This window comes from Dunckerocampus dactyliophorus, chromosome 6, assembly GCF_027744805.1.
Source record: "Dunckerocampus dactyliophorus isolate RoL2022-P2 chromosome 6, RoL_Ddac_1.1, whole genome shotgun sequence".
NCBI lineage: Eukaryota > Metazoa > Chordata > Actinopteri > Syngnathiformes > Syngnathidae > Dunckerocampus > Dunckerocampus dactyliophorus.
Genome location: NC_072824.1, coordinates 17,287,906 through 17,314,939, shown reverse-complemented (window position 1 = coordinate 17,314,939; position 27,034 = coordinate 17,287,906). Strand labels below are relative to the sequence as shown.

Genomic DNA, 27,034 nt, shown 5'->3' with positions numbered 1-27,034 from the left:
TTAGAACTGTGCCACGCACACACGGGTGAGTGTCCACTGTTGGCCACTTTAGCCGCCGCCTGACCAATGATCACATCACGAGCCGCGAAAACTCACCACACCTGGCCATGTGCCCACCCCCCAAATGCCTTTTTAATGTGCCACCGTGGTGAGATATTTTTTGCGGCATGTTTTGCAGGGTGCAAAATGTGTGTCACTCTCACAAACGATAGGTAAGTTCCACACAGCAGCCATGATTGTTTTGGCTTTGTCACGCCTGCGCAGTGTGAGAGAAAGTGGGCGGGAGACGCTCTATACAAGCTGATCGGCTTTTGTGATTGGTATTGAAAGACATGTATCGGCATATGCCGATCACATGCCTTTTCATGGAAATTGGTCGATTTTGATCGGTGGCCAATTGATCGGAGCACCCCTATTAGATATATTGAAAAATTGCAAGAATTGGTAGTAAGACAAAAACATTTTGAGTTAGCAGTTTATTGCAAACAACCATTAAAGTGAAAAAGGCGGTTCAGTGTATATATTGGTAAGTCCGGCCATCAAAATAAAAGCATGCCCCAGTACCACATGCACACACAATTAAGCCACTCATTTAGTCCACACTTTTCACTCAGCCAGCCAGTTTTCACTTAGACAACTGTCTCAGAGCAGCCCTTTCTCATTGGAAAAAGAAAACATCTCAACCATATTCAACTCTATTTCTTCTGTTCCCACATAGTCTGGCAGCCATTCCTACCTTTTAAATTTTTTTTTTTTTTTTACTTTAGCTTGGTGAGTAGATGTGGCATTTGCCTGTTCGTTTCACCATAATACTGGTTAGCAAACAGCATGTAGCCCCCATTCACCAGTAGCTATACGCTAACCTGCAAAACAGCGGCATGTACTATGTAACGCGCGGTTCGTGAATTGATTGGCTGCGTATGTAGATATTGTACGTACCAACAGGATGTCATCATTGGCTGAACAGAGTTCGTCGTTGTGTTGTTATTGCTCGTTGTTGCCTGTCACTTGAGAACATTTGGGGATGGATGGCAAGGGAGGTTTACAAAAATGGACATCAGTTTCAGACAGTGGATACCCTCTGTGAAGCCATCTTCACTACCTGCTGCAGCAGTCCCTCTAGCCTCCTGGAAACACTGGCATCATGCATGCTCAAACCAATTTTTGAGGTGATTAGCAAGAATGTTGAAGCTATTCATTACTGAGTCCTTTTTTGAACATTTTATTTCAATTTTAGGAGGGTTTTATGGGGGGTATGGTCTTGAACTTTTCATCAGTTGTTGAACAGCCTATTTCACTTTAATGCTTCCTTACTCAAACGTTTTTTCTTTTGCTCACTCCCATTTGTACTTTTTGCTTTTTGTGCTCTACTAAGAACCTCCTTAAGATCCGACAGTGCAAAATGTAAATTCTTGCAATTTTTCAACAGGAGTGTATATGTATTAACGCGTCTGGAAACAATTAACCGCGATAAACGAGCAATTACTGTACGGCACTTTAGAGTAGTCAGTGTACAGTTTCTGTAGCAGGATATAGTTACTGTCCTCCATGTTGAAAATACCACAACTCCCAGCCGTTACTGTCGAAATAACGGGCAAGGAAAGTGTGTACACCTCACACTGAACATGTCCAAATTGTCAATATTTAGTGTAGGGCTGGGAATCTCAGGGTATCTCACGACACAATATGATTTGCGACACATGGCTCACGATAAGGATAATATCTCGATACAGTGATTGGGTGAAACAAAACTAAAAAAACTTAATTTATAGTTTATATATTGCAGCCTTCAGCAGGGAGAGACGCCAGCTTACCTGTCACCCTAATGAGGACAAGCGGTATAGAAAATGGGATGATATTTTACATCATATTTTAACCAGAATACAACCAGCAATGGTGCAAAAACAGTGGGACTATTTTAGTGCAACATAACTGTAGGCGCCTGACACTATTTTAAACTCATTCACAAAACACAACATGTCATGTCTCTTAGGTAGATCAAATCTATTGAGCATAACAAAAATAAATATTTAGTGTATGTAGTAGAGATTTAATCACCGGAAAGAGAGAGACAATGACCCGAATAAGGTCGAGCAGCACGACAATGTTGACAAGAAAAGACATAAACTAAACACGTCTCTAGATTGAATAACATAACAGTTCGCATTTGAATAGAAAAATCCACGTTTCTCTTACTAATAGGGGTGTCACAAGATCTTGCGAGATTAAAATGTGACAAGATTTCTTGGCACTAGGCCTAGTACGATTAATTTGAGTAATTAATTTGATTAATTATTTCATCACACAATAAAAATGAAAGTGACCTTGATAATTTTGCTGGCCTCAATGTATTGCCATGTGCGTGCATGTCTGTTTTCCTCGGCTGCCGCCTCCAAACAGGCAGTAAGTGGGTTCACTCTGTGCATCGTTTCAGCACCTTGGTGCATTTACAGTATTCCATAGAACAACGGCATGAACGTAGTGTTGGTTCATGTTGATTTGCTCTGTCTAGGGCAGAGGACGGCAACTTGTTCCATCAAAAGAGCCATTTTGCCTCCTTTTCCAGTCAAAAACGTAGTCTGCAGTTGCAAAACATTACACAGCATATAAACTTTTAAAAGTTGTCATCTTTTTTTAATTTTACTTGTTCCAACACTAAAATTGAACGTGCATACGTAGACCTACTGTGAAATAATTTAAACACTGAACTACCCTTGCTCATCCAATCAGAAGTCAGAACGCAGTCTAGATGCTTTCATGGACTTGCGCTAAGTTGGATATTTCAAAGTCTTTTCGGAAATGCACATTTTGAAAAGACAATAAGGAAGCTGAAGAATCGCAAGGGGCTCCGGAGCCGTGGGTTGCCGACCCCTGGTCTAGGGCCTAAGCGATTATTCAATTAATGGAACCAAAAACCTTCAGATTAATCAACTAAGAAAATAATTGTTAGTTGGAGCCCTAAACTCTAAAATTAAATAATAACTTATTGGTCATTTTGGTAACATGAAAAACACCTGAGGGCTGCACTTGTCCTCTCTTGTGGTCACAATAGGTTGTTGGTTATTTTCATTTTTGGGCACCATTACTATCTCTTTCTGTGCTTGTTTGTCTCTTCTGTGAGTTTCAACCTCGTGACCCTCTCGGCGTGGCCTTATCCATCTCTCCTCCCTCTCTTCCTGTCCCCACCACGCTTTCTCTTTGTTTGACACAGTCACATGGTCCCTCACTTGCCATGTCTCTCCATGTCTTATGAACAGAATGGCACTTATTAATGCCTGCAGAATCATCTTACTGATAACTTAGTTTGTATTTGTTCCTTGAATGGTTTGTGTTAGGTCTTAGGTCTTAAGGTCGTAGGTCTTAGGTCTTAAGTCTGGTCTTAGACACCACCAGTTGGAGCTGGCCTTCGGACCTCAATGTGCACGCTGGAGTGTAAATTTGGATGAGGTCCGAAATGTACCGAGGGACCAGCCCATTCAAAGCCTTAAAAACAAACAATAAAATCTTAAAATCAATTCTAAAACGCACAGGCAACCAGTGCAGGGAAGCTAAATTTGGGGTAATATGCTCCCCCTTTTTGGTTCCTGTTAAAAGCCGTGCTGCAGAGTTCTGGACTAACTGTAAGCGAGAGAGTAATTTATGGCTTAATATTGAGGCCCCTATGCTGCTTATCATTGCACATTTCATAGTAGAAGATCCTTTCGCATGTTCAAGAATACCATCTTTATCCTTAATGATGGTCGCTGCCTTTATGTGGCTTGGACTGGGCATGCGGCCAATTCATCCACTTTTCCTCTGAGCGTTTAATTTCTTTTGGCTTATCGCTTTCCTTTTCTTTTACGCACTGCCACCAGAAAAATGCTTGGGAGACAAAATGGTGGCTAAAGTGTCCTTTTTCAGTGTAGTGACACATGACAATTGTATTGCTTTGCCTATGTATTACTCTGCCTATGGATTCTTCCATTCTTCCACTAGTTGTCATTTTTTTGTACAGTATTCATTAATGTGAGTGAAACGTCGTAACATGGAACGCAAAAAAAGTACGAAATGAAGTACTATGAGCGCACTGGTGCCTCTATAATCACACTGACCTAAAACAGAAATGGCCGTATCGCGATCAGGCTTGTGTCGTACACCACAACCTTTCATTGTCATACCACGTGCAATGTCTGTAGTTAGTAGTTAGTAGTCACACAAAAGGAACACTCCCCAAAGTGACTATTCTAATTCACGCCCATGTAACTCCACTTTTCTCATCATATCTTCTCCCTCCAACCTGAGGCTTCTACTCTGTTGCTAGTACTGTCGAGTACAATTAGCTTGTTGTTGCTTTCCAGAATGGTTTTAGTTCTCTGACTTCATTGTTCCTACCGTGAGTGGTCACCGTTTAGGTAGTGTAACACGAGATGAATAACATGGGGGCGAAGTGGCATTTGTTTCACCATATAAATTATGTAAATAAAATGAATCTATTGGAATGGGCTTACATTTTTCTGTCTTGATGTATGTTTTTTTGATATGTTATGGTGTATTTGTCGCTTAATGCTTAACATGTTACATTAAGGATAGGTATTGGATCAGTATCAGAAGTAAAGGAGGCTTTGATCTAATACTTGGAGAACACATCCTTCCTTCGGTCCACCCTAAAGATTTTATCAAAAATGTGTCAGAACAAACCCCCCGACATCGCACAACCCCCTCTTCCTCTTGTACAAAATAGTTTCTTGTCCTATGTTTTATGTATTGTGTTCTATAACCCGCTCACGTATGTAAATAAGCACTTTATATTTTCATCACTGCTGTAAATACACACTCAATGTTTGCAGATAAAAACCCCCAAAAATCGTCAGGACAGGGAAACGAGATGTCTGACATGGGCACAAAACCAGGACTGATCCCGTCACACAATCTCAGAGCAGTAGATCTCCAAAATGATTTACAAAACCTTTGACAGGGAGGAAATGTTCCTGATGTATGGATTGTCATCTGCTCTCTTCTGTATGCCGCTCTCTCCATTGACCGCCGTAGAGAAGTTTGCAGAGGAAACAGGAAAGGCCTGAGCCGCTTGGTGTTGGGACGGATATCCTCTCCAGGAGGCATGACCCCTCCCCTCTCACTTAACTCTCCCTCTCTCTATCTCTTTTTATCGGGTTTCCCCACACAACAACCCACATTTTGTCCTCATTCAAGCACAGGAGGCTCACCGAAGAAGGGAGTTCATTTGGGAATTTAGGATTTCTGGAACTATGTGTTGGCATGGCGATGAGGAGGATGATGACAGCTCGGAGGTGACATTCTGTTGGCTTTGTTTGTTTGTTTGCTTTTGTGTGTCACTGTAATGGCAAGTAAGTGTTAGGACTGTCTGTGATTAACGCCCTCCGTGTTCCTGATGGAGTGTCTGGCTCACAGATCTCTACTTTGGGCCAATTTGTGATACTTTCTCAGGTGCTGGACACACTTTTGTCTTTTGGGACAAGTTTTACTTCACAAGTGATTGAATGCAGTTGTAGCTGGTATGACCCTTATTTGCCTCAAATACCGTATACGGCGATCCAGAGCATCACAGACACTCTCTATGGGTGACAGGTCCGATGACTATGCTGGCCATGAAAGAACTGGGATGTTTTCAGCTTCCAGGAAGTGTGTACAGATTCTTGCAACATTATCATGCTGTGACATGAGGTGATGGTCGTAATAGACAACACACGCCTGCTCATTGAAAGTTTTGCCCCAAATTCAAAATGAAATTGACGCTACAGTGGCCTGTAATAGGAATAGCTTCCCCCTAATTGTCATGGCAACCAGATCACTTTCTATAGATACACTGTAGCTATAGTTGGCGGACCAGCCAGGATTACGGCTGGCATTGTGCTCGCACAGGGGTTGGCAACCCGCGGCTCCGGTGCTTTTTTTTACACAAGACTTCTTGAGTGTGCTACCCGCGCAGTAAGCTATCCATAACCATGAGTACGTCCCTAAATAGAAAAATCTCGGAAGAAAATACAGCGTTTCATTCAGAATGGACATATTCCTTTGCCTTCACTGCCAATGACATTGTCTTAGAAGTTATAAGTTTATAAGCTGTGGAATGTTTCGCGGCTCCAGACTATTTTTCTTTTTTCTTTTTTTTCTTTGAGCCTAGTTCAAAAACAAACTTAATGCACACAAAAATGATCAGTGCTTGTTTATCTATGGAATGTTATAACACAGTTGAGTTGTTTTGGTTTTGTGAACAGGCACAAATATGTTGCAGTACTTATCCAAAACAAAGTATTCCATTCCTAACCGTGGTATTTTCTCACATAGAGGCCAGGGTGTAAGGTGTCCATATGCAAGTACAGTATATGAGAGTGTATGTTTCAACAGAGGATTTAAATATATTTGTGTTTCTAGTTTACTGTTCTTTGTTTTTGTATATAATTCACTGGCAAGCTACACTGCTACTGTATGACACAATTTACAGAGCTTGTGCACCTATTGGTGTCCAAACCAAATCAAGGTGTCTGGTACCGAGCTGTACCGCTTGGCAGAAACATTACTATAGCGCAGCTAACTACAATTGTCAGATGGTGGCACTAACTTTTAATTTTTATCCCCCTGAAGGGTAAAAATGCCAGGGAACAAAAAGAACACTCCTTAGTGTTGCTTTAAACATGAACCAATCAAGACAGTTTTATGTGCATTCTTTTTCTTTTGTATTCTCATTCGGACTCTTTCCCCGCAAATCCCCTATCATTATCTGTCCTTCTCTCTCTTATCTCCTTCCTCCCATTACGCCTTATCCTGGCTACTATCGTTTCCTCTTCTGACTAACTCATCATCAACACCTCCCATTTAGTGAGAACTACTCTTGTGTTGGGCTCTTTGCAAAAGTTAAAAGATATTTTTTTATGTTGGAAGCCTTATTACATCTCTTCTCTCCCTCCGTCCAGAGTGACCCGGGCGGGCTGTCTGTACTGGAGCAACTGGGTCTGGATCAGAACTCTGACTTCTCAGACTCTAGTGTGCAACAGCTACTGGATGAACAGCGTGAAAGAATTCGCCGAGAGATCCGCAAGGAATTGAAGATTAAGGAGGGAGCTGAGAACCTGCGCAGGGCGACCACGGACAAGAGAAACGCTCAACAGGTTAGCTTGGTAAAGATCAGAAATGTCACAAGGCAATTTTCCAAGAACATAATTGCAAAGTGTTGCGGTTATATGTTGCAGCAAAATGAAGAGCAAGAACTCAGATGTAGGGGTCTCAAAAGATATTGTGAGATTAAAACGTGACAAGATTTCTCATTCTGAAAAAAGTGTAGTGGGCACTAGGCCTGGGACGATAATCAATTAATCACACAATCAATGAAAATGAAATCGATCATTTTTACGGCATTGCCAGGTACATGCATGTCAGTTTTCCTCATCTCTCAACTCCAAACAGACAGAAAGAGAGTTCACTCTGTGCATTGGTTTCAGCACCTTGGCACATTTGTTCCATAGAGCAACGGCATGAACGGAGTGAGCCCTTTTGTCAATCATACAGTCTCTTTGTCTCGGTGGGTGGGAGGCGGGGCCACTAGCATACACACAAAGTGCTGTAAAGTGTAACAAATTAAATTAGTAGATTATATTGTCATAATTTTTCATTTTATTTTTCGTTAAAATCTCGTATCATCCTCTGAGACTCAGTCTCGTGTATCATCTCGTTTCTTGAACTAAGTGTTTCGTGACACCCCTACTCAGATGTCATAAAAACATGTACTTTGTACAACTGTACTATATTTACTTCAGGATCGCGACAGGAAACAAGTCAATATCTTCTACAAAATGTGAATCAGACATTTTCCATGGATGTGTAGATAATTATCATTGCTGGAATTATAAGTCGTTATCCCATTTAGTGCGGATAGAATGATTCCGATCCTATGAGGCCAGGCATTTCCTTTTACACATTAAGTGTTTCCCACAGGACTGCAATGTATCTGTTCTGATGCAGGCGGGAAGAGGGGGGTGATGTCTTCATTTAATTTAAATAATTACAACATGTCATGTTTTTAAGCTTTATTCAACAACAGAACATGAAGTTATTGACATACGGTTGTTTGTTTAATTTTGTATAGTGGTAGACAAGTGTGCAAGCATGAGTGATTAACAAAAACATCCTCGACTTCAGGTACTGTAAGTGTGCTATGTTTTTAAAGATAATGTACACGTACGTCATCGTACATCTAATATTTCACCATATTGATGAACAGCTGTGTTGTAATATATCAGCTGTGGTAGCTTTTTCAAGCTTCTGATTGGCCAAAATGCACATAACATTCAGTGAATGTGTATGTGGACAGAGACTGAGTGGATGGGTATTTTAACACCAGAGTGAGACAATGTGCATTTTTGACAATACCCAGGTTTGTGTGTGCTCGTTGGGATACATTCTTTGAGTCTCAAAGTGTCCAGAATGACCAGAAAATGTTGCTAGACTTGTCTACTTTTTTGAGTACAAATAAAAGTGTGTGGGAAACACTGACAGTGGTTTTATGAAGCAAATTTATCCTTCTTTTCTGTGAAGCACTTTGAATTACTTGTGTACAGATTGTGCTCTATAAATTAACTTGCTTTGCCTTTGTTTCCTAGAGTTGTGCAGTAATAATTGCTGGCCAGTAGAAGTATTTCAAATGTCTTGTTTAATTAGTGAATGAATCAATCAAAATGTCTTGGTCCTGTTACACTCTGTTGAGGGTTGGACCCCAGATGCGAAGTCGGGAAACTGGTGTCAGTTTAAGCCTTTTAATAAAACAAAGTAGCAACACAGGAAATGAGAATAAACGAACCCAGGGCGATGGCACAGGGAGAAAAAAATCAAACTGGAGAAAATGGCAGCATGGAACAAAGTACAAACTAAAATAGAGTAGGCCTACAAAGCAAAAGGCTTGGCTGGGAAGCAGGAAAAACAACTGGGCAAAACAAATAAGGGAGATGCTCACCATGAACGGAGAAGAGGCGAAGTTGCAAAAGCACAGAAATAACTAGCTACCAATAAGCGATCCACAAAACCTTAGGAGTAGGACTAGAAGAAAGAAGCAGGGTCCCCCAGGTGCATGCCGTCAGCCTAAGTAGAGCAGTAGGCAATCAGCTGCAGGTGTTCTCAGTTGTCCCACCTCCAGTCAGCCAGGCTTTTGAAAAGAAAGTTGAGGAGAAGTAGGGGAGGATAAGTGGCATAGAAAATGGATGGATGGAAGATGAGAAGGCAACAAAAAGACAACCCAAAGAGGGAAACATGGAACGTAACAGGTCATTTACTGATCCAGCATTGACTTGCCACAATGCACAAAGCAAGGTTTATAATAGGGATGTCCCGATCCGATCGTCAGGATCAGGATCGGCTGCTGATCTGCTGTATTTTGAAGATGGTATAATATTGGCTTCCACCATGAGATCGTACCGATCCTGTTTCCGTATTACGTTTGTAACTCAGGGCCACACACCAACATGGTAACTGCGGTATTGCACCTCAAAGCTGGTTGCCACTTGACTCCCGTCACCCTCAAGAAGAAGACATGTCCGCGATGTACCGTGGTTAAGTTAGTTTCACGTTGGACGTTGGATATTTGGCTCCGTAGCTACAGCGGTAGTTCCACCTCACTGTGCCTGGACTGCTGAGCCATCGTTTGGGGAGCTCGCATGGGAAGTGCCGCTTTAACCGCTGGTTGTTTATACTAGGGACAGTCATTAAATTACTCCTGCGTTGAGAGATTGTTAACAAAATACACAGTCATATATTCTAAATCACACCACAAATTGATCTATAACCATGTCAAAAGATTAGTCCTACCCTAAAAGTTTTTTGCACGCCCATTTTTTCCAATTTCATCTTTTATTGGATGGACTTTTATTGGATTAGGGACCTGACTCACAGCGGTTTGTTACAAAAGCTAAACAGTATTGTTGGTCATGCTGTGTAGTAAAAAAAATAATTCAGCAATACTTTGGTTGCATTATTTTTAATGCTTTGAAGAGCTATTTTCATAACCATATTCAATTCCACAAATTCATTTTTGTAACAAAAGCAAAAAAACTATCAAGATCGGATCGGAAGGCAAAAAATGTGGATTGGGACATCCCTCGTTTATAATGGTTCAGTTCGATGAACTTGACAGGGAGGTCTTACCTCAACCACATCAAACACTTTTGGGTTGGCAGAACACATATTGTGAGTCAGGTGGTCCAACTTCAGTGACCGCTGACCTGCGCAAACAACTCCATATTTTCTTTTACTTTGTTCACACACAAGTTGGAGAGAATAGTCTTTTTTTGCACAGTAAACACAAATAAAGCTCCACTTTCTTGGTTGCATCGTACAGGTGGACAGCCAGTTGCGGAGCTCCAATCGCAGGCTGGATAACCTTCATGCTCAGCTGCAGGAACTGGACGCTCACATTGTGGTGAAGGGAGGCGATGAGAATAAAGGTAACTCTCTATACACATGTTGTAGTTCTCTGGTTTTCTTAGTGACATAATATTGTTTCCTGAAATGTTTTATATTCAGCACTGTACCAGCCACAGTTGTTACCATCTTATTCTTGTCTTAGTCTACATTCGTAATGCAGTGAAACCTTAATACATAATTCAAGTAAAGATTTCAAATTCTACAGAAGTGGTGATTCGGGATGAGCTGGTTACTCGTTGTAGACTAGTATCCTTTACGGACAATGCATTTAGGCCGGACATGACGATGAAACGAGTACATCTTCATCATTATCCGTAATTGTGTATTCACTCTTCACGCTCTGTGATTGACCAGTCACACACAGTGACCCCCCCTCCCTAGACATATCCACAAATGCACAGCAACATAACATCTCAGCTGTCAGCAGTGCACTAAACGCATTGAAATAGCATGCTAGCAATATACTGTATAATAAATTGGTGGCAATGCTAACGAGGCTAACTTAGCTCAGCAATTAGTGACCAGCTCGGCGACTGGATGCTTAAGGCACACAACACATACAATATCACGATGCAAACAGCGAATTAATGAGAAATAACCAGGTTACTCATGTTTAAAGACGCACATTGTTGTTTGAATATCAAAAATAAGGTCCGTGTTACGACAACAACTCTCAAGCTCCGCGGCTGCCATGGTGCATTCATGTACCCATCTTGCGTTGTAATTGGAAAAAACATTTAATCACATGTTAACCTAAAGGAACATAAGAGAATGGGAGCTACTAAAACAGTCTTTATACAATTTTTTAAAAGTGTTTTTAAAATATATTGTCTTGTGTGAATTAAACAAGAATAAGAATAAAAAAAAATAGATGCAGCTCACAGGTAAGTGGTACTATTTCAAGATTCAAGAGTTTTATTGTCATATGCACAGTAAAACAGGTAGTTCTGCTATGCAATGAAATTCTTGTTCTGTTCATTCTCCCAAAAAAAGAAAGAAAAACACAAAATGAATAAGAACATCAGAAACATAAAAACCAATAAATAAATAAATACATATATATATATATATATATATATATATATATATATATATAGTGCTATGAGTGATATTTGATCTGTCTTTAGAACAGGCTGGCAAGCGACTCATGTGGTCCTTAGGGGGCACCTGGTACCCGCTGGCACCGTGTTGGTGACCCGATTTAGACCACACATACACGCATAATAAAGACGTTGATATGATGTCCGGAGTGTCCGTGAATGCATCTCGCGGTCTGTCTAGTGACAACTAGGAAGTGTCGTTGCAATGACGAATGGACTAGAGACATTTATTTAGTTTGTTTAGAGTTGGAAATACAGTACATATATGCTCTTTGAATTGCACTGCTGTTGATGTGTTCAGGTCAGAATAAATTTGTAAAGAAGCGATAAACTCTGTGGGGAGCTACATTGTGCTGCTGTCTGTCGTCATAACAGAGAGCAGTGGCTTGCCATGATGCGTATGCGTTAAATACGCTAAAAATATTCATGGTGACAGCCCTACTAAAAACTAAGTCTTACAAATCACTTCTACACATACACAGTAAACATATAGCTGAATAATTAACAAATTAAGGAACTTCTGATCAATCCATGTCAATTTCAGACTTAAAATAATGTACAGATTTAAGCCCCACCCATTCCCGGTTAGACCACGCCCACTTACTGTTTATGTCCCGCCCATTCTGAGTACAGATACGGGTACAGATCATTTAGATGGGTGAACAGACGCAGATACAGATACAGATAGTGGTGTACTCGCTCATCCCTAGTGGTGATAAACACAGAAAACCACATACAGACCTCAGACTTAAACGACTAAACTCAGCTGACTTTGCGGCGTACATTCTGTTATTCTGGTATTACTTTCGACTTACTGTCACTTTAGCCATCTAACCTTTTTATCTTCTCACAGATGAATGTCCCCAATCTCCTGGGGCGGAGAGTCGAACATCGGCCCACAAGGAGCGCATCGCCGCCCTGGAGAGGCAGCTCAACATCGAGCTCAAAGTCAAACAAGGCGTTGAGAACATGATCCCCATCTATGCCAATGGGTCCACCAAGGTAACACATTTTACTGAATACAGTAGGTTCCCCAGTTTCACGGAATTTTTGGAATGTAAAAAAATAAAAAATAAAATAAAATATATTTTTATACTCAAGCCCAGGCATCATTGCATTTGTTCAAGGGCCATAATTTTTCTCAGCAGACACTGGGGGGCCAAATGCTATTGTAAAATAAATTTGATGTAGTGCAGCAACAGTTTTGTGAAGAGGAATGGTCCTAAATTCATCCTTCCATTCATCATTGTGCACGTCTGATCTGCAAATACAGGAAAAGTTTGGCTGAGCTTATTGCTTCCAAAGGAGGATCAAACCGTAATTAAATCTAAGGGTTGACTTAAGCCTTGTTTACACTTGCACACATTTTGTCTCTGTAGTAGTACACAATTTTTCATGCCAATGGCGTGCCAATGACTAAATTGGTCATAAACAGGTGTGAAGTATGTGCAAACTGTGCCAGTGTGCAAAGAAACTTTTGACATGTTCAAAATTTGTGGCCTGCATAGTTTCCGTGAACCAGTTGTGAACGCACCGTGAGCCTATGCCTAAAAAATGATAAATTCACACGAATGGGTTAACTTTTCCACCACCTCTTGCAACACGTCTAGGGGAATTCTCAAGTAATTTCTGCAGCGTCTTGAATCTTTTGTGTGAATTTCTGTTAATAAGTGATGATAATGCCCGGAGCGATGTATTTATCCATGCGGCAGGATTTCAAACACATGACTACAAACAATGTCCGAGAGGGACTGGTTATACGAACACACAGTACACACACACATGCACCACACACATCCGCGCACGTAGACACACCTCTTCCACTTGACCTTCATGGTGCACAACATTGCACCTTGCTGACTCAAATGCCTGAATAGTAATGAGAGAATGTATACAATCTCTATCTTCCCGTCTTTTGATTATTCACACCCTCACTAACATTTTTGACCCTGAATCTCTACCTACACTGTATCTCACAGCAAGAAAGAAAACATTTTATATTGTTTGACCTTCTTGCTTGTCTCTTCAATCAGGACAAAAAAATGCTGCAGACGGCCCAACAGATGCTACAGGACAGTAAAACCAAAATAGACATCATCCGCATGCAAATCCGCAAAGCTGTACAGGCCACTGAGCACAATGATGACACACAGGGTAGGTACAAGCTACCTCATTTTTTCCCATTGGTATTTGTTTAATTCACTGATTTAAAATGTATGGAAGGATGTGGGAGGGACTAAAAAAAGATCTTTGAATTTTGGTGTGGATCTGGTTGAAACAAAGATGTTGTGTCTGTTGCTCATTCACATCTGTTATATGTGGTCTGGCTTAGCGGTCAATGCCATTAAAGGGTAAGTGACTATCTGGCACTATGCTGTAGACAATTACTGCCCCTCTGATGGGACACAGTGAACCAATTACTGGGAGGGTTCAAATGTAGCAAGATGGTTGTGAGCTGAGGGAAGAATAAAAAAAAAACATTTGAATGACATTGGTGATGTGGAAAAAGATTCAGACACTACAGCTACTACTATTTGACAACTTGTATGGAACAAAGAGGGTGTCTGCTGTTTGTGAGGTCAGATATTGCTGATGTTGGACCTGAGAGAGAGCCTGCTAGGTCACCATCTCTGTGCTAATTCATCCCAAAGGAGTTGGATGAACTTGAGCTGAAGTTCTTGCACACCAAACTGATCAGAGCATGCCTTATGGGCCATGCTTTGTGCAATTGGAAAAGGATCTCTGCCAAATTGTTTTGATCCGAAACACGAAGAACTAAACACACAACACGCAGGCCACAAACGTTCAACACCTGACTCAGAAGAATAGTAAATATCTGGTGGAAAGACCAATTCAACAATGTGGAGACTTACAAATCCGAAAAGAAAGTGGAGTTGGATTGGCCACACACTCAGAAACCTTGCCACAAACATCCCTCCATAAGTCTGAAATAAAACCCCTAAAGGAAAAGGAAGGCAGAAATGGCAGTGGATTCAACTGGGCAGAGCTTGAGTGAAAAGCCATAAACCGTGTGAAATGATCTGCGGCCTATAAATCCAAGAGGAGCAAAAGGCTTCAGAAAGAAGAAGAAGAAGAAGAATGGCACATGTTACATTGCTGGTTTTAAACATACTAAGAGGACTTTTCGCATGTCTAAGTGTAAACACACTATTGCTTTACATTGACAAATAAAGGCCTTGAAGGACTTAAGGGAAAATGACTGTTTTCTTCATGTTATGTTCTCCTTGCCTTTTGTTCTCCTCTTTTGAATGTCACTTTTTAAAGTCATTATAGCATAATATAAGCATTGTATTCCAACAATGATTTCAGATCCTCTCGCTCAATATCATTTCTTTTTTCAGAACCATGAGCCTGGTTCTTTGACGTCAGAACTCCATTTTTCATCTGCACTTTGCTGCTTGTGCTCCCACATAGCCAGTCTTAAGTTATTCTGGCTCATTTAAACCACACAAGCACACACGCACAGGGGAGGTTTGTGTGTGTAGTGTACACAGACGGTCTCCAGGCACCACACCCCCTGGAGGGGTCATCTAGCGGAGTCCATGCTTCAGGCAGAGCACCTTATTAGGAGATAAAAGCACCCATACGCCACCTCCACTTTTATCTTCACTTTCTTCCTCATGCTATATTGAAAACCCCACATATCATATATATTATTCTTTACTCTTGGATTCTTTGGTCATATTCCTTTTCACCAACCTGATATTTGTCAATTGTAATTGCTAAGGGTTATGTTTATCTCCTTGTATATCTTGTCCCCTTAATCCTCCACCTCTTCCCCTCATCCCTTATCTGCTCTACTGAACGTGTTGCCCAGTTTGAGAGGCCACAACTACAGCAAGTGGACCTCTTAGTTTCAGTTCCACGTCCAGCCCTGATAACCCCTGTGTACAAGTGATTAGAGCCTTGCACTTTTTAAAAGAAATATTTACACATTGTGATTTATTACATCCATTGAAAGTTCAAACTTGACCATTGATGATTACAAATTCCGTTTTAGTTGTTGCTTTATGTAGCTCTCAAATGTATATACTGTATGTGTATATAATAATATCAATAAATAAATAACTAAACATTTGTCTTAGTAAGACTTGTTATGGGTATACGGTAAGGCTCTGCTAATGTTTCTTTTCTGTTTGGTTAATACATGATAGTTTTTTGTAAATGTTATCTCCACTTAGCATGCCCTGGGGTGTTCCTCATTAAAACAGTTCCCCCCTCCACCCCTCTCAAAAAAGTCTGATGCAGCAGCTTATTGCAAAACAGAATCATACCAAAAACAGACTGTATTGTAAGATTATTCTCTGATGTCACTGCAGGTAACCACGACCTGTGTGGGGTGGAGCTGCGCATTGAGGAGCTGAGGCATCACTACAGGGTGGAACATGCTGTTGCTGAGGGGGCCAAAAATGTGCTTCGACTCCTGGGGGCCAGCAAGGTCCAGGATAAAAAAGCGCTTTCTGAGGTGAGATGGGACAGTCACTCACAGAGATTGTCTTCTCGTCACTCATTGGTCGAGCAGCATTTGAAATGTCTGCATTATTGTGTTTGATTATAGGCATGTCCGATAATATCACCCGACCGATATTATCGAACGATATTGGCATAAAAAGTGAGATTTTATTGCAATTTGCAAAGACTGTAAAGCGGTATTTGTTCATTTTGCACAACTGTGTTTATTCGTGAAATGTATCCAGTGGCATAATGTGTTCATTACACAACATTAGTTTGAGAGAAGAGCTGCTGCCAATATTGGTATCGGTTGATATCGGTATCTGTAATGGAGTGATGGACTGTGTTGGGTATATCGGATAGCTGCAAGAAAGCATCCATCTATCTAATCTATCCATCCCATCTATCCCATCTAATCTATCTAATCTTATCTATCTATCCTATCCAATCTATCATATACAGTATATATACAGTATATACACATACGCACACACACACACACACACACACACACAGAGTCTTGGAAAAAATGATTAGACCACCCTTGTTTCTTGTTCTTTTTAATGCCCTACACAACCAAAGGTATCTGTGTTTGGACAAATCTAACAATGACAACAAAAATAGCTCATAAGAGTTGCATGTTTTGGCAGTACAGTGCTATAGCTATTCATGTAAGAACTTAAGTGAGTTTGGTTATTATCAAGAAAACCATGGAAGTTGCTAGATATCAGCTCTTAAATTAAACTCTATATTTGTATGTATTTTGTATCTCGATAATCTCTAATTGATTATCATTTGAAGATTGACAAAAATAAGTACACATGCTAAACTTATCTTATCGTGTTGCCTGTGGATTAACTATTATAATATACAGTCTCCATTTTCCTTCTCCCCTCAGTCTCCTCTCGGATAAAATGCCTCTCATTACCGTGGGATGCTTGTTCTCCTCCATTGTTGTTGTGACAGGGTCCTGTTCTGACTGCTATGTCAAATGTTATTTTAACATGAAATATAAAACTGCCTTACGTTCCTGTTGGGTGTAGGCACAGTCTCGGCTGAGTGAGGCTTCTCAACGGTTGGACCTTCTGAGGGATTCTCTGGACCAACGCTTGGCTGAGCTACCAGAGGACCACCCCAAGGCCAATGTCATTAAAGAGGAGATGATGCTGTCCTCCTCGCCGGCCTTCAGCTCTCGCCACGGTGCCCCCTATGTCCACAACCAGTACAGCACCCTCAACAAGCCTTCACCCCTTACTGGTATGACATGTGAAACTGGACAAAAATCACATTCTATAACTAGAGCTTGGCATATTTACTTGAAAATGTGGTTGGACTGTGTCCTCAGGTACCCTACAGGTACAACTTCTGGGCTGTGTGGGGTTGTTGGAGGTGGTCCCGGGACGGAATAAAGGAAGCGCTGTCATGCTGCCCTGTTATAGCCCTGGTGACACACGCTCGTTCATGAGGAGCAGCAAGGGACTGTACAGCCGAAGTGGTTCAGTCAGTGGGAAGACACCGAGCAAGACAGAGGAGCTCTCCTGTAAGTAAACCATATTATGTGATTCTGTATGTTAAAGGAGTCCATTAGGTCAGAGATTCCCAGCCACCACAGAGATAATTTGGTGTGCTGTGGGAAATTTCACTTAATTGGTCGGATTATTTACGACAAATAATATATTTTTGCCTATCTATCTATACCAGCGCCATATAGTGATGTGCAGAACAATGAAATGCATTTCCACTTGGTGGCAAGTATATCATTATCCCTTGTATCCACCTGTTGCCATTCATGCAACATTTTTGTTTGATGGTCTGCCGTGAGATTTTTCAAACGTAAAATGTATTCCTTGGCTCAATGAAGGTTGGGAAACACATTAATACCTATGATTAGGTAATGCTTAATAGTAATCATCACCAATTGTCAAAAGATTAGCTGTAGCTTTCACTGCATATTACAATTGAAGCTAGATCATATTAAGGTAAAAACATTTCTGAAAGGAAATTTTCTTTTCCTTTCTATCGGTTGTGAGGCAGGAAATCCTCTCTTTAGGTTGCTAGAGTTCTCATATCAGAGGTTGCACAACACCTTTTTTCCCTGCAGTCACAATTTGCTCATTAATCTTCCAGCTGTAGAGGACAACTACTCGACATGTTAGAGATGTTTTAAATAGCAATGGAATCACTTCCATTAAAGCAGAAATGAAGCAACAAAAAGTTTTAATCTGTGATATCTTGCAATTCATTCTTTTGAATTCACAGTGACTATAACAAAAATAGGTTAATGAATCATTAGCCTACATTGGTCCTTCACATTTTCAAGTCAGGGAATGTAAATAGCATAAACCCTAGCAACCAAAGAATATATGCCCAATAAGTGACACATTTAAATATGAGCCAGGAAAAAAAACGTAAAATGTATTCAATTCTTGCACATCACCATTTAATTCAAATTCGACACTGCCTCTCAAAGTCGGGGCTAATTAAAAACAAATTTGCTTGGTTGTCATGTGTGCTGACAGTCAAATTGTCTTATCACAAAAAATACTAGCTTATAGCAGTCGTTGGCTTTGTTGCACGTTTGCCTGAAACTGCCTAAGGTACGGCCGCACAGACTCCAAGTGGACTATGTCCTTATTCCCAATTTTCTGGAATGATGCAGTTGTACTTGGCGTTATTGAATGATATGAAGCATTTTAGATGATTTGTGTGGTGTTTGGAGTTGTTGTTTTTAATGCATATGAGCAACATCTTTCCATATAAATGCCTGTTGACATAAACAAGCAAGTGTCATTGTGGCCAGTTGTTGCTGGTACACAACACATGGAATTGGGTAACAACAAGCCTCGCCCACATATACTTACTATGCAATAACTGCAAGCTCCATGGCTTGGATTCATGCACTCATTCTATCTTTTCAAAAATGTTATGTTGTTTGTCTGCATCAGTGTCACTTGTGTCGTAAATGAAATATCCCGTGTGTGCTTATAAATGCAGCTGAGGTGAGCGCTGTGCTCAAGCTGGATAACACAGTGGTTGGCCAGACAGCTTGGAAGACTGTGGGTGAGCAAGCGTGGGACCAGACCTTCACTGTGGAGCTAGAAAGGGTTAGCACACGTAGAAAACAAACACAAGTATCAATGTATAAACCTTATTGACATAGTATGCTTGTTTTTCCTGCATGTTCTAGTCAAGGGAGATGGAGATTGCAGTGTACTGGAAGGACTACCGCTCACTGTGTGCTCTCAAGTACCTGAAGTTGGAAGAGTTCCTGGACAACCAGAAGCACAGAGTTCAGTTGGAGCTGGAACCACAGGGCCTGCTGCTGGCAGAAGTACGACATGCTGTATTTAAAAGCACGGCTTTTAACTATTGAATATGACGCCATCAAATAAAACTGGGTTTCCAGGTGACCTTCTTCAACCCAGTTATCGAGAGAGTTCCTCGCCTCCAACGGCAGAAGAAGGTCTTCTCTAAGCAGCAAGGTGAGTAAACAGGAATCAGACTAGAGACAAATGATCTTTAAGTTCCAGTCTTTTGTCGCCTTGCGTCTCTCTTAGACGTTAACACAGTTTGTAGAGCAGAGCTTTTCAAAGTGCAGCACTTGTCCTCATTTATCACAGAGGATAGGTTCCCAAAATAGACCACAATAAGTGAAATCCGCAAAGTAGCCAACTTTATATTTATTGCAATTATTATATATATTTCTAGTTGTAAAACCCCTCACGAAACACTTATACACCTTTCTCACATTTCTATCTTGATTAAACACTGTCAAAGTTCAAATTTCGTTTGAATTTTAGTGATCAAGCGACTCGGTTGGACACAATAAATCCTTTAGTGACTCACACGTATTTCATTCTTCTGACCGTGCCTCTTTGTTCTGGTGCCGTTCGGCTGTAGCGTTTTTGTATCCTTGTTAAAACATATTATTCCTGTCGTCATATTTTACTCCTCCTACTCGTTCTCCATGAACCAAAGATTGATTTACAGTATTCCATAATGGCGTCCCACAGCCGCGAAACATCTGCCTTCCTTTTGGGTGCAGAGCGTTTCGTCAACATTGTGTGTTTTATTGGGAGAAAACTTACAACCATACAGCGTTCAGAGTCACACACGGTTAGGATCTTCTGGTTCTTCCATTATTTACTGTATTTGCGGTTAGCAAGCAACTCACACGGTTACCTAGTTTGCTAGCCATGACCACAACAAGAGACAGCACGAAGGAGATTGACAATGGTCTACAGCCAATCAGGACACGGAAGACAATGGGCGGTGCAGACAGAAGAGAGAGAATACAGAGAGACACCGCTGCCTGTGCTAAAGAACAGAACTACAACACTCAACTTCCCACCATGCAATACTTCTTACAGAGTCAGACTCGGCCTGTAGCAGCGTTCATATGCTGTTAAAAAAATAAAAATAAAAAAAAAAACACTAAAATTGTCCAAAAAAACGAAAGGTGAAATGCGATGGAGCGAGGGAACACCGTACAGTTAATGCTTCCCCTATTCTCAAATAAAGTCAAACAGTTTTTTCTGTCAATTTAAAGAAATAAATATAATATTGAATGTAATATAATAATATCATATGTATTTTCTTTTACTCACTCACCGGAGGAACATAGCTTAGCAGGTTTTCTTTGTCTTTCTGAAGCTGCTGCGCCTCCCAGGAGAGTCCCATCTCACACTTTGAAAACCCACATTACAGATGATGTACAATAACTCATGTAGCTAACAGCACCTTCTACTGGTTAGTAGCCCTCATTTACTGTATTTGTATATTTGATGGCCATAATCTAATGACATTCAATATAAAAAGTTCCATCTAAAAAATGCCACACGGGTTAAAGAGGCAATGATGCTCAGTTTTTAATTATTATTAGCGATTAATTTAACACTATATTATTTTTGGTGAAGTTTGCAATAGATCTATACTGCATCATAATGACAGCTGTTTACAGTTGACCCTCGTTTATCGCGGTTAATTGGTTCCAGACTCGACCGCAATAAGTGAATTTTTGTGAAAGTAAGATTAAGTATTAATAAATGGAATATTTTCGTAGTTATGGCATAGAAAACCTATTTACAATCTTTTAAATACGGTTTTTAACATTATTAGAGCCCTCAAGACATGAAATAACACCCAAATAGTCACCGTTACATTTCTATTACCTAATATAGTAGATATAATCAGAATAAAAGACATATTAGACAAAAATAAGATAGCACAGACTCACGTTAGCAGTTCCTTGTTTTTGTTTTTTTCTGGACAGCGTTCTTCTAGCTTACTTATTGTAATGGTGGCTTTAATGGCTTTACACTTGTATTACCCAATATAGTAGACAAAATAAGTGTAAATAAGCCATTTAAGACTTAAATAAAACTCCTGCTTGACCAGTGTCACAGTAAATGTGTTTCCTAGGGAACCTTAGAGTCTCACTGAACAATGACGACACCTGGTGGCCAATGTAGAATACAGTACTACATTCACAGTTAGACTGCTTCTTCTGCCTTGTGTTTGTATGTTAGTTCATTTAGCCATTTTACGTTTGAAAATGCTTAATTTAGGCCAAGAATAAGTACAATTTGCTTAAATATGCATATTTTTTAAAACTAATAATGGGTCGTATTCAACCACGAAATAGTGATCGTTTGTTAATTTTTGAAAAAAAACGTGATGGAGTGAGGGAGTGATGTTCGAACCGCGATGTAGCGAGGGATGACTGATGTAGCTTAATAAAGTAGCAAGAGTACACAATTTTAACTAACCACTAAAAACTGAACGTCTACTTTAGGTGAACATAAGATACTTGTACACACGTATTATGGAAACCCGCACGAGAGGAATCTTAATCAAAGCTTTTTCAGGCGGCAGTGCAAACAGATATGCAATATGTATCACGGAAGCAATGATTTTTCAGGACAACATACGTTGTTTGCATATGTGTTTCCAGGCAAAGCATTCCTTCGAGCTCGCCAAATGAACGTTGATATTGGAACTTGGGTGAGGCTTCTTCGAAATGCTATTCCCACTGTCAACAACTCTGGAACCTACAGTCCAAACGCACACAGCCTGACACTCAACACTGGGTGAGAAACTGGCATAGGCACTACTACTCAGACACACAACTGGAATAAAAAAAAAAAAAGCCCCCTTATGTACATGAACCCAACAACAACCTTTGAACCTTTTTTGTCCTGACAAAGATGGAAGCATCCAAGCATCCCCTCTCCTTACCTCAATATCTAATTGCCCTTTTGTGTTTTCGTGTTTTTCCTCTCTGTTCATTTGTGCGTCTTCTGCCACGCCGTGCTGCTGTGTTTGGTGTCTTGTGTGGCGCTCTCAGGGACATCTCGATGGAGAAGTTAAGTCTGGATAACGACTCACCGATAAAAGGAGATTACAAGAGAGACATGGAAGCACACACCCCGGTGAGAGAGACAGACAGACTGACGGCAGGGGAGACGAGGGAATGGGGGCGGTGTTTTGGTTGGGTTCTTATGATGTAATCATTTGAATCAACTCAGGTTAATGTCGGTCTTGATCCTAAAATAACTCAAATATTACTTGGTTCAACAGCTAACAATCCACAATCCTCTCTGTGATGAGTCAAGGCTCCTCTAAAAAATGTAATGTGAGTTCGCATAAAAAAAGAACAGTCTTTCAAAAGCTTTCTCAAAATGGCTCGGAAAGGATAATTCGATCCAATATAGCTGCTTTGTTCCACAAACACATGCTTTATTGTTGTTATAAATCTGGTCAGGCCATAAATGAAAAACAGTGACATAATCATTTAGATGCCTTCAGGTTGCAACGATTACTAGGATTGTTGTCGCATGGGATGGGCATAATGTTAAAATGGAGTGCACTACTTGGCTGCAACCAGCAGCTGTTGATTCACGCTCAACTAGTTTGTGCTCTAAAGAGGAAGTCGTCAACGTTGTTGTTGAACTGCATTATGGCAGGATTATTCAGCTTTGTATAACACTGGCATGGAAGCAGGAGTTAAGAATATTCTCCCATCCCAAAAATATATCCAGTGGTGTGAAAAAGTGTTTGCCCTCTTCCTGATTTATTTTTGTCACACTTAAATGTTTCAGATCATCAAACAAATTTAAATATTAGTCAATGACAACACAACTGAACACAACATGCAGTTTTTAATGAAACGTTTTATGATTAAGAGAGAAAAAATCCAACCTTACATGAGCCTGTGTGAGAAAGCAAGTTTAACTGAGATTGAGATCTATCAGTCTGGAAAAGGTTATAAAGCTTAGAATAAAGTTTAGAAATGTCTAAAGCTTTGTGACTCCCGCGAACCACAGTGAGAGCCATTATCCACAAATGGCAAAAACATGGACCAGTGGTGAACCTTTCCAGGAGTGGCCTGCCAACCAAAGTTTCCCCAAAGAGCGCAGCGACGACTCCAACAGGTCACAAAAGACCCCACAACAACATCCAGAGATCTGCAGGCCTCACTTGCCTCCAGGAAGGTCAGTGACCTCCAACGTAAGAAAGACACTGGGAAAAAAATGGCCTGCATGGCAGAGTTCCAAGACAAAAACCCACTGCTGAACAAAAAGAACATTAAGCCTCATCTCAATTTTGGCAGAAAACATCTTGATGATCCCCAAGACCTTTGGGAAAATATTCGGACAAAAGTTGAACTTTTTGGAAGGTGTGTGTCCCATTACATCTACATAAAAGTAACACCGCATTTCAGAAAAAGAACATCATACCAACAGGAAAATATGGTGGTGGTAGTGTGATGGTGTGGCGCTGTTTTGCTGCTTCAGGATCTGGAAGACTTGCTGTGATAAATGGAACCATGAATTGTGTTGTCTTCCAAAAAATCCTGAAGGAGAATGTCCGGCCATCTGTTGGTGACCTCAAGCTGAAACCAACTGGGTTCTTGAGCAGGACAATGATCCAAAACACACCAGCAAGTCCACCTCTGAATGGCTGAAGAAAAACAAAATGAAGACTGGAGTGGCCTAGTCAAAGTTGTGACCTGAATCCTATTGAGATGCTGTGGCATAAACTTAAAAAGGCGCTCCATGCTAGAAAACCCTGCAATGTGGCTGAATTCTGCAAAGATGAGTGGGCAAAATTCCTCCACAGCGCTGTAAGTGACTCTTTGCAAGTTATCGCAAACGCTTGATTGCAGTTGTTGCTGCTAAGGGTGGCCCAACCAGTTATTAGGTTTAGGGGGCAATCACTTTTTCTCACAAGGATTTTTTTTCTCCCAAAATAATGAAAAGTTTCATTTCAAAACTGTATTTTGTGTTCAGTTGTGTTGTCATTGACCAATATTTAAATTAATTTGATCTGAAACGTTTACAGTAAGTGTAACAAACATACAAAAAAAAAAAAAAAGAAATCAGGAAAGGGGAAAACACCGTCACACCACTGTAACAAAGCAATCAATTAAATGATTAAATACCAATTTCCTGGTACAAGGCTTGCACATACTGAAATGGAAGCCCACATTGTCATTACATTTATAGATGGTTCAGATTGGACAATTTTAAAAAAGTGCCACAAGTGTCCATGTTTGTGCATCCCATATTATGTCATTGTGTGTTTCCATGTCTCTGTATGTCCGCCTATGTCTTTTCCTTTGTCACTCAGTCCTCTCACGTCCCCTGCCAGGACCGACTGCCAGTCATCGAGCCCTTTACCCCCCCAGACCTCACCCCAGAGTGCCCTGTCCGAACCCCGTCTGTCAACAGGTACATACTTGCGTGCAGCAACGTCATATGACACTAAGCGCTCGATGGCCACTCCATGAGATACACTTACAGAGGCTAATGCAAGAGATCCAATGCAAGAGCTGTACAAAAAAACTGTGATTATGAGCAAAGTAGCATTATTTTTTTTTTTCCTACATTCAATTCTATTCAAAAGAGAGTTAACAATTTTATTTGATCTGACCTCAATGGAACATTTCTGTTTTGTTGAGCAACGATTGAAAGTCTCGCATTTCGTAGGGGTTACCTTTCTGGACCACTAACGAATGGCAAAAAAAAAAACGCAAGTAATTGATATGCCCATAAAAATGTCTATTTTTGATACACTCCCGTCCACCTCCAAACCCTCCTGCTAGCTTGATGTTGAAGTTCTCCAATTTTGGGCATTTCTAATAAAAGTGACTGTTACAATTATTAGGTATAGGTATATACAATAGTACCTCGCTATATCACGGTAGCGAGGGACTATTCTGGTAGTTTTCTGGTCACTACTACGAGTCAGTAATGTTACATTGATGAGCGCTGCATTAAGTCAGCCAAGGATGTAGAGTCCGACATGACATAGTAGGAAAAGGTTCTCCAATTCCATGTGACATGTACATTTTTGGCTTCTTACTTTGTCCTTATTCCCCACTCTGTTTCAAACCTATTCTTAAGTTTAGAATAAATAAATCGAATGCTAACTAATTAGCTCGGTAGATTGCTACAGTTTTGTTAAAGTGGCGGGTGTCTATTGAATCACTTCCGAGATTCCGTAGCCTGCGCACTAGCAGTGCACAATGTGATGTAAACAAAGCTGGCTGTACTGTCGGAGTGTACGCCTAATGTTAGACTGGCTGTCCTGTATATCAGTCAAGTGATAAACGTCATAGTGGGGATGGATGATAGGCTGATGTCAATCTTTTTCTTATTATTGCTTTTCATGTGTACTAGATCCCGATATTCCAGTTTTTAGCCCTAAATATATCTCGCACACTTATTAAACATATTTGAAATTATAAAATGTATAGGAACTCACCATTAATGTATGATAATATAAGATGATCGATGGCTGTGGCCAAACACAATTTTACACCAAACACACAACTATGGTGTGTTAAAGGAGCGCTAAACAAAGTGCGAAATCGCAATGCTTGACCAAAAAACATTGTCAGTGTCAGTGAAGCTTCAAGACATAAATATGTCAAACTTGTGGGCTTTCTTAACAGTGGCACATGTATGCTGTATGTTGTACCTGTATTATCACATATTTATAAATTATTACCCACTAATGGTGAATGAGATGTATTTTCTGCAGAAAATTTTCTGCATCTTGGATGCTGAATTGCGAATGTGCAGGTATCCACTGTATAACATTTACACTATCCTAAACAATACATGATGCCTGATGGGATGCATTGTGGTTATCTTCAACCATACATACATTCATGTCTCACTTTGTCAGGGCATTCTTCATACAGCTCTTCATGTTCGCTCTCATTTGACTATGCTGGTGTACTTAATGAAGAGGCCAGGGCGTGTACATGAAAGGTCCATCCAAAGCTTTCAATGTTACTTTTAGTTTAGTTTTTTTTTTTTTTTTTTAATGAGACTAAACTAGCGCCAACCCCAATTTATCCATTTTGTGTCTCCAGTAAGCAAAGGAAAGGCCCTCTTTCTCTTCAAGACTTCAGGCTGATTGCCGTGTTAGGCAGAGGCCATTTTGGGAAGGTACAGTTGTTTTGTCACAGAAGTGAAACGTTCAGGACTTCAGCCTCAACAAATATATCATGAAATATTTTGTGCATCTGTCTGCAGGTTTTGTTATCGGAGTACAAGAAGACGAGCACCATGTTCGCCATTAAAGCGCTGAAGAAAGGAGATATTATAGCGCGTGATGAGGTCGAAAGGTGTGGTTAAGCATTTATTAAGACTTGCACTGGCAATATTGCAACATGAATGCATTCCATTGTATTATGAGGTGTGATATGCTGCTATGCTTTGAATGGCAGTCATCAGAATGCCTCTCTTAATATTCTCTTTTAATGATGAGCCTCTCCCTTTTTACTTTTTTTTCCCCACTAGTCTGATGTGTGAGAAGCGCATCTTTGAGATCGTCAATCTGTCACACCATCCTTTCCTGGTCAACCTCTTTGCGTGCTTCCAGACGCCAGAGCACGTTTGTTTTGTCATGGAGTACACGGCGGGAGGAGACTTGATGATGCACATCCACACGGATGTCTTCACAGAGCCACGAGCTGTGTATGTTTAAGAAGTTTTGTGAAAGATTATATTTTAAGTATG

The 27,034-nt window shown here is 40.5% G+C and overlaps 1 protein-coding gene across 4 annotated transcripts in view; it reads left to right on the top strand.

Annotated features, from left to right (window-relative positions):
• Positions 1–27,034, top strand: part of pkn1a (protein kinase N1a) — a 49,763-nt gene that overhangs the window by 18,906 nt on the left and 3,823 nt on the right. The window contains exons 1-17 of one of the 4 annotated variants that reach the window (XM_054779181.1): positions 4,850–5,288; positions 6,933–7,127; positions 10,343–10,448; positions 12,382–12,530; positions 13,562–13,682; positions 15,869–16,014; positions 17,045–17,258; positions 17,347–17,541; positions 18,996–19,105; positions 19,189–19,332; positions 19,408–19,483; positions 21,955–22,090; positions 22,348–22,432; positions 24,633–24,733; positions 26,386–26,461; positions 26,549–26,640; positions 26,816–26,992. In XM_054779181.1, coding sequence (XP_054635156.1) covers positions 5,247–5,288; positions 6,933–7,127; positions 10,343–10,448; positions 12,382–12,530; positions 13,562–13,682; positions 15,869–16,014; positions 17,045–17,258; positions 17,347–17,541; positions 18,996–19,105; positions 19,189–19,332; positions 19,408–19,483; positions 21,955–22,090; positions 22,348–22,432; positions 24,633–24,733; positions 26,386–26,461; positions 26,549–26,640; positions 26,816–26,992 — 2,165 coding nt within the window. In that variant the 5' untranslated portion in view covers positions 4,850–5,246. Of the gene's footprint in view, positions 1–4,847; positions 5,289–6,932; positions 7,128–10,342; positions 10,449–12,381; positions 12,531–13,561; positions 13,683–15,868; positions 16,015–17,044; positions 17,259–17,346; positions 17,542–18,995; positions 19,106–19,188; positions 19,333–19,407; positions 19,484–21,954; positions 22,091–22,347; positions 22,433–24,632; positions 24,734–26,385; positions 26,462–26,548; positions 26,641–26,815; positions 26,993–27,034 lie in introns of those variants that run through there. The other 3 variants (XM_054779182.1, XM_054779183.1, XM_054779184.1) reach the window with 3 other exon arrangements.